The 13,534-nt window shown below is 44.7% G+C and overlaps 1 protein-coding gene across 7 annotated transcripts in view; it reads left to right on the top strand.

The window, feature by feature from the left end:
• The window catches only part of SIPA1L1 (signal induced proliferation associated 1 like 1), a 701,300-nt gene that overhangs the window by 671,214 nt on the left and 16,552 nt on the right, over positions 1-13,534 (top strand). For all 7 annotated transcript variants that reach the window (XM_069208954.1, XM_069208957.1, XM_069208956.1 and 4 more), the window contains one exon: positions 5,043-5,183. In XM_069208954.1, the coding sequence (XP_069065055.1) occupies positions 5,043-5,183 (141 nt within the window). The remainder of the gene's footprint in view (positions 1-5,042; positions 5,184-13,534) is intronic.

Genomic DNA, 13,534 nt, shown 5'->3' with positions numbered 1-13,534 from the left:
GGAGAAAGCTGGGAATACAGCTCCGACTATCTGACATAGTGTGAGCACCCTTTCTTTCTGTGAGGCAGTGATATATTTTACTCCACAAGTGGAGTAGTCCAAAACAAGTGACATGAGTAACTGGTAGCATTGGAGGGAAATGCTGCACCGAGTCTGTCCTTGCAGTGCTGTTCATCAATAGGCAGCCAAGTGTTTCTCCGAAGGTGTGGCGTTGGGGACAAATTCTTTATTCACTTTCTATTTTTTTTTAACTTGTATTGATGAGGACCCCACCTCATTCTGTGGGTGTTCTGTTGCAGATGGATCTAGATCATGTAGGCCCACCTCTTGGCACCTGTCTCTCCACCCCAGTGGCAGTGTGGTCTGCCATTTAAACAGGTGACAGTTGAAGGGGATAAGGCTAACAAATCAGCCTTGCCACAAGGAAAAACACAGGAGGTGGGCCTCCTTAGTGTTTGGGAACACTACCTGTTCACCTGCCACATATAAGATACAAGAAAAAGTGAAAGCATGGAGAGTCATGAACTCCCACTGCATTGGCCCTTCTTGACACCTTTAACAAGGCTCATATTCAGTCATCGCCCCAACATGGAGTGTGCACAATACCAGCAAGCATGTGCCGCATTCACCTTAGAAGTGAGTTCTACCAAGTTTCCAGGTGAGAAAATCATCACCCCCTTTATTGTTACTGAAGTGGGACCCTTAGACAGTAAAATGGTTTCTCTATCAAAGAGGACCCAGTTTAGCCAGCAAGTTTTTTTTCTGTTTGTTCCATCTTTCTGTAAAGCAGACCATAAGAATGGCATTCATCAAAGAGCTGGAACAGCAGTGGAATGGGAATCACACAATTTTCTCTTCTTGATAGTCCAGCGGTGTAGTTCACAACCCAAATCTGTAAACTGCTTCACTCCCAGATCACAGGAGGTCTGATTTCTTCTGCAATATCCAGCTGCATTCATGGCCTGTAAAGATGTAGTAGGTTTGTAGAGTGGAAGATATACTCTATGGATTACATTGATGGGGCACAGTGTGAGGATTTGGGTGTATTACATGGTATGGCTGTACAGCCTTACCATGCAATACACTCACAAAAACTGTCTTAGATTCAGTCACTCATTCGCACAACCTTATGCTTAACCCTGGCTAGCTATGGCTTTGAGCAGCAAGGCTTGAACAAAGCCACACAACACCAACTTAATAAATAGATTATATTATTAGGAATTTTTAGAATCCAAGATGAGCAAAATCCACCGTAGGATTTCGGAGATACAGAACTTTAGAAGAAATCTTAATTTGTAATCCAACTGCAAACAAGCATTGGCAACCGAAAACTTTGAAAACTTTATGAAAGTTTGTAAAATCAAGATCGACTACTGCAACGTGGCTTGGGCAACCAAATCTGACAGAGAGGAGATCTGGGGGCCAGTGGGTATATTTGGACAGTTACCTGGCCCCCAGAACTTTTTCTAGTCCAGTTCCACACTTTACAGCACGACAGTCAATTGAGTGGTCCTGATGCAGAGGATAGAAGAGATGAAGATGCTTGAGCATGCTCCGGATGTTGTGCATTTGACAGGTGTGCCTTTGCGGTTGTTCCTCGGTCCACGGGTCAGGTGGGGTGACTTTGCCACAGTGGTCAGGGTCCCTTGAAGTCCTCTTAGAGACCATATAAGGACAGCTGCAGCTGGGCTACCGGCGTCCATGCACAGCAGTCCCAGCAAAATCCTTTGGTGGGGGCAGGTGTCCCTCTTGTGTGACCAGTCTGGACTAAGACAGCACTTCTGGGTCCAGCTGACTCGGTTGCAACTTTTGTCTTGGGTAGCCCAATGGCAGCTAGCAGCAAATCATCTGTGGTGGCTAGCAACTTTCCGGTGTGGGCTACTTCAACTGTGGTGACCCTGGTGTGGGTTATGGGGGTCAGTCCACTGTTACTTTGAGTCACTCCTTTGGTCTGGAGCACAACCTTTCTTCGAGCCAGAGGCCCAGTCTTCTCTTCAGTAGCCCAAGGTGCAGCAGGTAGGGTCCAGCAGACGGTGCAGCCTTTCTTTGTGCAGTCCAGGTGGCAGCAGGGCAGTCCTTCTCTCCTTGTTCCCCTTCTAACGCGATCTGAGGTGAAGGGTGCAATATTTATTACCAGACCTTGCCCTGGGGGATGATGCGGTCACTAGCCAGTGGTCTACCAGGCCACCTCCTTCTTGGTGACAACTTTACGGCTATGTATGGCATCTTGCAATCCCAGTGTGCACTATTCTGTCCCCTCTCAAGATGCGGAGTCCCTTCCTCGGAGGTCAGGAGTTTGGTAGCCCACCCTAGAGGTGTGGCTACCTGACTGCTGCATGCCCACAGGAAAACCAGTTTGGGTACTGGGTTTCTCCCTCTGTCCCTTTCTCCAGCCTATCTACGTGAGAAAAGGGCTGTACCTTGAGTGTACACGTCATCTGCCCACTAAAGGCAGCTCTCCTTTGAAGCTCGCCTTTTGGGCTAACACCTTGGGTGGCTTCCTGCGAAGGAGAGGTAACACCTCGCCCTGTAGCAAGCTGCTGTTGTTCCTAAGCCTGAGAGTCGTTCACACAACTCCCCAGGTGGTCAGAAAGCAGTCTGTGGGCCAGTTCCCATTTGAGGCCACTGGCCAACCGGGTCGCAGAGTGGCAACTTTTTAAAAGTTGCATTTCTTCTATAGCGACATTAAATTCAACCTGAGCATCACAGCAGGTTTAATATCATAAGTAATTTGGTACCCAGACAAGTAGTCCTCTTCATAAGTTAGCCAGGCTCAGTGGCCAGCCTGTAACCCATTGTTAGCCAATGGGGCTACTAGCCTTTTCACAGCAAAAGACAATTTAGAAGTGTTGTTGTTAAAAGGTATAAAAAAAAAAACATGTTACTTCAGAATATACTTTTGCCTTAGGTATGATCCAGGACATAGACCAACTAATGTTGGGTCTGTCTATGGGACTTCCTTCTATGCTGTGCACTTTGAATTCATCTAACCCATCTACATTAACATGGAAGAACATAGACCTGATTTTATTTCAGCGTTTATTAATATGCCATTTAAAAAACTGTGAAAGGGATATAATTTTCTACGCTCAGTTACGTGTATGTTGGCGGTGATAGTTGGATGCCACTAGACTTGGAAGCATATAAAAAGAAATTCAGGACAGATGATAATGAACCTTTCATTATGCCCCTTTCTGACATGTATCTTATCAGATTTTTAAAATGCATGTGTTGAGGGCAACTACCGAATTTCAAAGAACTTAACATTTTCCAAAGTAGATGCAGGGCCATGACCCTAATACGTAGGCTGTTAAAGTGAAACCTGACATACTCCATTTTTGTTGCTGTACTCTACACTTTTGTTTCTACCAATTTTTGATAGTCTGTGACCAATACAGACACATGACCTGCTTAGGGTGGTATTGCATGTATGTTATGTTTGTTGCACTGATGTAGTTACGAAGCAATGGACAAGTTCATTAAAATCAAGACCCATGGCCGTCTTATCTGAGCCAAGTTTGCTTTATTTAAAGTGATTGTCTTTGCCCTTCTGAGTTGAAAGATGAACTGTCTGTTCTGCCTAACCACTTTATTAGGTAGCTAAATGGGTAAACATTGTAAATGTGTCTGTTTTTAACTGATGCCTTCCTATAATTGTTTTCTTTGATAAACGTGGACCCTATACAGAGCTTTGAGATGCACTTACAAATTGCACTGGGTTCTCTGGCAGGAACGGCTTATTGTGCTCAGTCAGGCTTAAAATGTATGCATAGTTACTCATATGGTAAGAATTTAAAATGACTTACATTTGTGGTGGGGGTGTCAATGCTAACAGACAGAGCCCGCTTGGAATCAACATGCATATTTAAGAGCTATATTGTTATGAATATTATGATTTTGCTACTCTGGGTAGTCCCGTGCTTGATTTGCATGTGATAGTCAATCAAAAATGATTGTGTGATTAATATGATGCACATTGAGTTTATTTTGTTTTGCGTTGTGCAAATCAAGCTTACGTTACTACATTTCGCAGTATTTAACCTATATCCAGACTGCTTTTTTTTGCATTAGTTTGTTATTGATTTCTAGGGGTTTCCTGAGTATTGGCAACTATTTGTCTCGTATTGTAATTCAAAAGAAAAAAGTCTTGCAGAATGAAAATAATTGAAGGGGCTTCTGGTCACTTTGTTGTTTAAACTAAGTTTTTAAAAACAATGAAATACGGGTATAAAAACAGTGCACAGAGTGTACAGGGTTGAGGGGAATCTTCACAACACGCAATACTGGAACAGACCGTACACAATAATATCTCCATTGCTAAGTGAGGGTAACTGGGCAGGAGGCATTTGGCCTTCACTTGCTGACTTGTCAGTGTAGCTGGCCTCATCAGATGAGCATAGAAAACCTTGCGACTGCTTTCAACATAACCTCTATTGTTCAAACAGGTATGTGGATGTGTACTATCTCTGAACCCTCACAACTGTTATTTTCTGCTGCACTAGAATTAGCTTAACACTTAGAAGTAACAGAGTCAAGATCGGATTGCTGTAGATTTATCACCACAATCATGTTACTCGTTCAGCTTATTTTTGCATTTAGTGAACATTGCTGCTGGCATTTTATTTGTCTTCATTGTGGTTACAATTCAACTCTTGTGTACTAAACTAGGATTCTAATTTTAAATATTTACAATGTATCCCTAATTTTCTAATGTTCTTGACTATGCAATTCTTTAATAAACTAAAGTTTGAGATTCCACTGAATAACTTTGTAATGTCTCACAGGATTGATAGTTACTTGAAAGACATTTGGGTTGTGAAATGGTTGCAGTACAGCTGGTTTTCTCCTTCTGATTGGCATGTTGATTTAGTCTTTGGTCCCAGGGGTCTAGACAACCGACCCCTGTTTCTAGTAAAATCTAGAGAACATGTTTGTATGCAGTCATTATATTGAGGATAATTATGAGATTCCCATCTAAGATTGGAATAAAAAATGAGAAATTATTTTGTGGAGAATATTGATTTTATGTTTTGCTTCTGCAGGAGAGTTCTCTACCTCAGACACTTCTCTCACTGACTTCCGTGACCAACGAAGGCAACCAATGCCAGACCCTGGTCTTATGCCGCTTCCTGATGCTGACCTGGATTGGTCAAATTTGGTAGATGCTGCCAAAGCCTTTGAAGGTAAGTAGCCCTGTTGCGACTGTTTTATTTGAAAATGTTTAAATACTCAAAAAAGGTTATTTAAGCAGCACTTGTTGATCTTCCAATTTGGACTGTTACTGAAATATTTTATTTTATGATCGCTAATTTAGACTAGGTAAAGCATAAAAATGTGTATTTCCACAATTGCAGATTCCTAGTCTTTTCTCCAGAAATTTTGAATTTGCTTAGCTGCAGAACATTTTCCGTATACTTCCCTGGATTTTGGATACTATTGTTAATTGGCCCTTGAATAGCGCACAGTCTGCCATTAGTTTGCCATCGTAGTGCCTTTTTTTTTTTTTTACTATGTGGTACAGCTTTGCAAATGTTTCCATCACAGACCAGAGTTTAATTCGGTTTTTAAGTGTAGTCAGTAAAGTGGGTAAATCAGTTTGCATGGCCCAGTGCAGTGGTGTGGAGTGATGCAGTGTAGAGTGCACTGGTGTAGATTGGCTTAAGACTGCAGTGGTGTAAGAGTAGATTGTTTCAGAGTAGAGTGCAGTAGCCTAAGAGTAGATAGTTTGAGTAGAGTGCAGTGACATAAGAGTAGATTGATTCAGAGTAGAATGCAGTGGCTTAGTGTAGATTTTTTTCCAAAGTAGAGTGCATTGGTGTGGAGTAGATTGTTTCAGTGTAGGGTGCTGGTGAGTATAGTGGCACAAAATGCAGCAGCATATAATTCAGTGGCATGTAATGCCGCACTGTAGAACGCAGTGGCGCACAGTGCAGTGGTGGAGAGTACAGTCTAGTGTATTGATTTATCTTGATCATATTAAAGTATTTGTTTCTAACACCCTTCAGAATTAACACACAATTTGCTTAATTTGTTCTTTCTTAATTCTGATATATTCTCAAGTACTTGGGCAGTTCATTTAAATGTTGCTGTGAGCTAGAAAAACTATTTCCTACCCCGGTATCCAGAAAGACTCACATAAATCAGCTCACTTTGAAGTCCGAGAAACAAAAGTAAACACCAAGCTCCCTTGAAAGACAGAGCCAGACGTTTGATCTCTGTCTTTGAATGCACAGCAAATCTGACAAGATAAGAATAAGATTTACAGCCATATTTACAGAAAGCAGCGCTTGTAGAAGAATACAAGAAAGAGGTAGTGTGAAAAGAATTTGCTGGTTGGGAGGGATGAAATAAATAAGGCCAGCAAATAGAAAGCCAGAAAATGTGAGTTATATACAACAAAGCCAGTGGTAACCAACAGCAGAATGCATTCCCAGGGAAGCCTTCTGAATGTCCCCATGATGTCTTTAAGCAAACCAGGCAGCTGCACTATCTGATAGAGACATCTAGTTGCAGATTCCTTACCTTCGAATTTCCCTCAAGCATTAGTCTGGATCAGAAGATTTTTCTCTAGCAGCACCCCTGCATGCCATCAGGTGGCGTCAGTGGAATCCACATCCATCATCTGCATCTGGTTCGCCGGATATGAAGTCTCAGGCCGCATATAGTTGCCACCCCAGCGTGCTAACATCAGTTCTTTTCTTTCTGTGCCAGGCTACGTGCTGATCTGAAGAGCTACCCCACAGCCACTCTTTCACTGGACTTTTCGACTTTTGTCAAAGCTTTTTTTACATTCTGCTGTGTCAAGATGTCACCGAAGACCGCCTTTAAGCTTCGCTACGTCTGTCACTAGATAATGTCCGTGACGGATCCGCATCTGATGTGTCTCTGGTGTTTGGAGCACAACCACGATCCGAAGTAGTGCTCAGAGTGGCTGGCCATGAACCCGAAGGCTTTGAGGGAGCGGATCCTAATTCTAATTGTAGCCCAGCATTCTGCTCCGCAACACTCTTGGTCGAGAAGAGGGTCCTGAGACTGCTCACAGACTTTCACTCTTCATCGTCCCACTCTGAGTCCTTGGGAGTTCGGGTAAGCACAAGAAGTCATCGAAAAAGAGCAAATGATCTTCGACTTCACTGCGTTGGTCGGATGACACGATACAGGAAAAGGAGCAGAAACATTCTAGGCCTCAGTCTTTGGAGCCTACTTCTGGGTCAGCTCTGTGCCTCCCAGAGTTTCTGGGAGCCTGAGCCACCCATGCCTAACTCAGTGAGTTCTTTGAGGCCATGTGCCTCACCTATGAGCAGTGTGACCCTGCTGGAACACTTTCAGGCCCCACTGGGTCGGCAGAGGCCCCCTCTGAGTCCCCACTGACTGCTTCGGCCTTGGCACTGGAGGGCACCCAGGGATCTGTTTCCAAATCCAAACCAGCATCGGTTGTGCCACCGCAGCCTTCCCTGACAACGGTTCCACGTCCCCACTCCCGACACCAAGATCCCATACTCATTGCTGACTTCATCACAGAGCCGGACTGGCGTAGCTTGACTCTGATTCAGACTTCAACAAGGACCTTGCTCCCTACGTCAGATCCTGAACCTTATTCTTATGGGTACGGTGGGAGTATGGAGGGCTCGCTGGACCCTTTGGAATACCAACTTGATGACCCCATGGACTGGGCTTAGGACCTGGGTGAAGCCGGCGTTCCAGACACTTCCATTGATGCTGGCATGCCTTCTCTCCCTATCATGGCTATGGAGGAAGGGAGCCTTTTATTCAATGGTGGTGAGGAGAGTGGCCAAGGTCCTGTGTCTCAAGCTGACTTCGAAAGGACCATCCTCCTTACTGAGGTGCTTCAGCCTGGGGCTTCCTCTTCAGAAACCCTTTTATCCTTTAATGGACCCCCACTGATGTTCAGCTGGGGACTTGATCCAAACCCAGCACTGGGGCTCCTACTAATAGAACAATAGCCCACCACAATAGGCCAGCGCCTAATGGCCCAGGGTTCTAGAACCAACACCCGTCCCATGAGAGCTTGGTTATCCAGGCCTCTGCATCTTCAGGCGCATTCCCTTCTGCACCTCTGGATAGGGAATCCAAAAGACTGGACCAGCCTGGGAAGAGGATGTTCTCTTCCTCCAGTCTGGCGTTGCGGTTCGTGAACACTACATGCCTTTTGAGCTGTTACACCCATACTTTATGGGACATGTTTGTGCAGATGCTGCTACAGGACCAGGAGCAGGCCCAGGCCATTCTGTCCCAAGCAGTTGCTGATGGGAGAAATGCAGTGAAGTCCACAATAAGGTGTGGGCTGGATACAACCAACTTGCTAGGTAGATCAGTTGCATCGACTGTGGCCTTGAAACACCAGGCTTAGTTGAGGACATCTGGCTTTTCGGGGAATGTCCAAGCTGCACTTTCGCATGCCCTTCAATAGCCTCTGTCTCTTCAAAGACAAAGCAAACTTGGTGCTCGAGAGCTTTAATGAGTTTCTGGCTACAGCCCGTTCCTTGGTCCTGTCAGCTGCTCCTCACCCTCCTCAGTCTGCTTTTTGCCCCTTTTGTGGCTAGAGAATGGGGCCAACCATGTGCGCTTCCTTCCAGTGACCGTGCTGTGCATGCTGGCCAGCCTTCGCGTGGCCGTGGGATCCAGTGTCTTCATCAACAAAAGGGTCGTAGTCGGTCAAAAAGAGACCAGGGTAGCTCTCTCCAGATCAGTGCTTGGCGCGGAAAGAAAAGAACTGAAGTGTCTGCGCTGAGTCGATGCGTATGTACTACTCCTGACGTCATCACGGCGACTATGATGACAACTACGCCCGCGGAGTCGACCAGCACCACCTACCAACGCGCAAGGGTTTTGCTTGAAGAAAAAATTTCTGGATCCAGTCTGACGCCTGGAGGAAATTCTAAGGTAAGGAATCTGCAACTAAAATGTCTCTACCAGATATTTAGTTACCGAAGGTAAGTAACTTGTACTTTGGGGCACATCCTCCGGCGAGTCCAGAATATTCAGACTGTGAAACAGATGTTTCAGTGTCTGTCCTGGATTTTAGTGAGAATGACTCTGAGGCTGCAGTGCCTCATGGCCTTCTGCATTCTGCTAGTAGATCATGCCATATGGCATATGCAGACTCTGCAGTGGGACCTGAAGTTTCAGTGGGCTCAGCATCAGGGGATGATGTGAGACATGGTCCAGATCTCGGAGGGACCTGCGCAAGATCTGAAGTGGTGGCTTTTGAACCGCGATTGGGTCTGAGGCAGATCCCTCTCCCAGCCCCAACCAGATCTGACAGTAGTGACAAATGCATCACTCCTGGAATGGGGCAGCTACATTTGAGATGCAGAGATTAGAGGCATCTGGTCTATGGCGGAGTCCAGGCTTAATATCAATATTTTGGATCCCAGGGCGATAAGACTAGCATTGAAAGCATTCCTTCTCTCTCTCAAAGGGAAAGTGGTGCATGTGTTCACGGACAACACCACTGCCATGTGGTACTGCAATAAGCAGGGCTGGGTGGAGTCATGGACTCTGTCAGGAGGCTCTGTCTCTCTGGACATGGCTGGAACATTAGGGCATATCTCTGGTGGCTCAACATCTGGCAGTCTCTCTGAACACCAGAGCAGACTAACTCAGCGATCAGTGCTGGTCAGACATGAATGGCGTTTCCATCCAGAGGTGGGGCAAGGTCTCTTTCAACAGTGGGTTAGATCTGTTAGCCTCCGCAGTGAGCGCACCGTGTCAGCTGCTTTGCACGTTGGAGTTTCCAAGGTGGCACTTGCTGGACGATGCTTTTCATCTCGAGTGGAACTCATGTCTCCTTTCCGCCAATACCACTTCTGCCCAGAGTTCTCAAGAAGATCAAGAACGACCAGGTGAAAGTAATTCTTGTGGCTCTGGACTGGGCACAAAGAGTCTGGTATCCTGAGCTCTTGAGCATGCCCTTAAGTTCCTCCAATCAGACTGCCCCTTCGGGAGGCTCTTCTGTCGCAACAGTAGTGGACGGTTCTCCACCCAAACCTGTCCAGTCTCTGCCTTCTTGCGTAGAGATTGAGCAGCAGCATTGACAGCTTTTGACTTTCCTCCCGAACTCTGTAATGTTTTCTTGGCAGCCAGGGTTCCCTCCACAAAAACGGAATACGCCTGTCGTTTGAATAAATTTGTGGCTTGGTACACAGACAAGTCTGTTGACTTTCACTTCTCTGCCCCTCTAGCAGAGGTTCTCTTGTTTTTTTCTTACTTTAGCCCAACAGGGCTCCGCTTTGGGCACCCTAAAGGGTTACTTGTCTGCTATCTCTGCTTTCGTGAAATTACCTGACCAACACGCCTTGTTTAAATCTTCTATCGTGGGTAGATTCCTGAAGGGTCTTACCCATATGTTTCATCCTTCACGTTCATAATGTCCCAATAGGATTTGAACTTGGTTCTTTCTTTTCTGATTTGTGCTCCTTTAGAGCCACTTCATTACTGTCCACTTGGGCTTCTCACGCTAAAGACAGCCTTCCTTGTAGCCATCACTTCTGCCTGCAGGGTCAATGAGTTGCAGGCTCTTTCCTTGAAGCCACCCTTCATTTCCATTCATCCTGACAAGGAGCGGTTTCGTACCAGGGCCTCCTTTTTACCAAAAGTACACATGCCCTTTCATGTAAGCCAATCCTTCACTTTGTGTACTTTTTACGAACCCCCACATCCTTCTAAGGAAGAGGAGAGACTCCACTGCCTTGACCCAAAAATAGTGTTGGCATTCTATCTTGATCGTACCGAAGAGTTCTGGGTGGATGATCAACTCTTTGTGGGTTATGTGGGTGCAAAGAAAGGTCAGGCAATGTAGAAGAGAACCATCTATAGAAGGGTTGTTCTCTACATTAAAATGCTATGCATGCTGTGCTGTGCTACGCATTGGCTAAGAAGTAACCCCCAGAGGGTTTGCGTGCTCACTCCACCAGAGCAACAGCTGCAACCACTGTGTTAGCACACGGAGTTCCAGTCTTAGATATCTGCCAGGCAGCAATGTGTGCGTCTTTGCACACGTTCACCAAAATCTACTGCTTCAACAGTCAGGTCCAGAGGGACGAGTACTTTGCCCGTTGGGTCCTGCAGGACTTCCTAGTATGATCTTAGTTTGCAGACCCACCTCCAGGATGGTTTTGCTTGGGTATCTATTCTAAGGTAAGGAACCTGCATCTAGAAGTCTATATCACATGAACAAGTTACTTACTTTCGGTAACAAATTATCTGGTACAGGCATATTCTAGTTGCAGATCCCTTACCAACCCACCCATCCTTCCCGCTCTGCGAACTGACTTCTAGGCACCGGGACTTCCCTTTCAGGATCCTAGTTCTGACGCACAAGTTTCAGTGTTATTCATGGCTCCGTGCTTCTGACGTGGAAAGTCGTGAAAAGAAACTGACGTCAGCGCACCGAGGTGGGTGCCTGTATACTACCTGTGACGTCTTATCTGGCCAATGACAGATGTGGAGTCAAACGTCGCCACTGGACGGCACACAGTGGTACTGCTCGAGAAGAATCTCTGGATCCAGACAGACGTCTGGGGAAAATTCTAAGGTAAGGAATCTGCAGCTAGAATTTGTCTCTACCAGATAATTTGTTACTGAAGGTAAGTAATTTGTTCATCTGGTAGGCTTCAAACTAAAAAGTGTAAGTATTTCAGTGTACTGTTCAACAGTAGAATGAAGTTGGATCTACAGAGAGAAGAAAAGATAGACGTTGCATTAAAAGGTATAGGTTGTTAAGTGCACACAAGATACTCAACACGGTTAAAGCAGTCGGTTGAAAGATTTGTACAGTTTTTTTTTTTTTTATGAGGTGCCCTAGTTTGGTTTCTCAAGAGGTCCATACCATAATTGGGACACAAATATTTTGTAAAAAAATATATTGGGGTTTGACCCTCTGACAGCAGCAGCTGTTCATATTGAGCTTGGTTTAGCTTCTTATTGGGAAGTAGTGTTGTCTCGCTATCTAAATTGATGTTTTAATTCTCTTAGACGGGCGCCTATTGTGCACGTCAAGCAATCCTTAAAATGAAATACAAATTTGATTTCAGTACCTTGGTGAGTTGAGGTTAACTGCTAGCATTACCTTGCTTAGTGGGTTGAGGTTAACTACTGACATTACCTTAGCTGGTGTATTGAGGTTAACTGATAGCAGTACCTTGCGTGGTGTGTTAAGGTTAACTGTGAAAGACAGTTCAGGGATGGTGGATTTATCACTGTCAATTGTAAAATCCTCCTGTATTCCTCACTGGCCGTTGTATAACTGCTGGCATGCCTAGCCAGTTGGACATGGTTACTGAACCAGCTGTTACTTTTTATAAAATATTGATTTGTCTACATTGAAAAATATGTGCAGTGAAACAATAGAATTCCGGCCAAACCAAAAATACTAATTGCATAGTATTTGGAAGCGCCAGAGAAACTTAAGTTACTGTTAATTATCTGCCGCTTTGGTTAAATCTGATTCTCTACAGTTGCACTTAAATTTTTTTTTTAAAAAATTGTTTCTAGGATTTTATTTATACACATATATTCAGTTACAATAGACTTGTTGCATACACATCAATGTATTTTAATGTATTTATCGGATTCAATTTAATATATTTTTGCAAACAAACATAATGAATTGTTTATGTAGTTGGTTTGCAAACTCTGATGACATTTTTTAAGTTTGAAGGCATATGACTTTGATGCCTGAACCGTTGTCTGACTTGCTTGATGCTGCCTAAGCACTGCTGAATTACCAGAACCCACTGTGCTGTTGATCTGTATTTCAACGTTGTCACTCTGCGATACTCCTGATTTGAAAGAGCTGTGTGATGAGCAGCGGGAGATACATGAAGTGCTTGAATTTGAAGTGAATGATACCCACGTTTCCTGGTGTGGTTCAGGTGCACCATTATCGCGGAGCCCAAAGAGTGTACTCCCATCCAAAGCATCACCATGTCTTCAACCACTTTCATACACAAGGCTGTTACCGCAGCCACATTTCACTTTCAAGAGAATCTCTTTATAGTTAGGCTTCCTCAGCCACAGCTTTGCCTACTAACTTTCTCACCTAAGCTACTGTGAGGGTCGTCAAACAGAGACCTACAAATAGTGACGCCAGGAAACCACAGTAGCTAACAGGCCATCCTGTGACAGATTATGTAGTGATGTCTAAACCCCACCTCCAAATATACACTGCTGTCAAGGGTATAATGAAAACAACCTATAGCATGGGGCAGAACTGTCTGAATCGAAGTGACTGTGGTACTGTGTGCTATGATTACATCACACACAAAGGTATAAGGGATAAGATGACAAAACTAGTTGTTTTACCTCATCACAAGAAAAAGAGGCTGCCACTTGTCTCAAAATCACCTGGAGTTTCTGCATGTTCGATGGCATGTGTAGCTGTAGATACACATGCTTTGCATAAGTCCTCCATGTAGTGTTGGGCTCAGAGTGTTACAAGTTGTTTTTCTTCAAAAAATGTTTTCGTATTACAGGTTCAAGTAACTCCTCCTCTCAGTAATACTGTGCATGG

The sequence above is a fragment of the Pleurodeles waltl genome, chromosome 9 (genome assembly GCF_031143425.1).
Source record: "Pleurodeles waltl isolate 20211129_DDA chromosome 9, aPleWal1.hap1.20221129, whole genome shotgun sequence".
Classification (NCBI taxonomy): Eukaryota; Metazoa; Chordata; class Amphibia; order Caudata; family Salamandridae; genus Pleurodeles; species Pleurodeles waltl.
The sequence above is the reverse complement of the archived record's forward strand: the minus strand, read 5'-3'. Positions and strand labels throughout refer to the sequence as shown.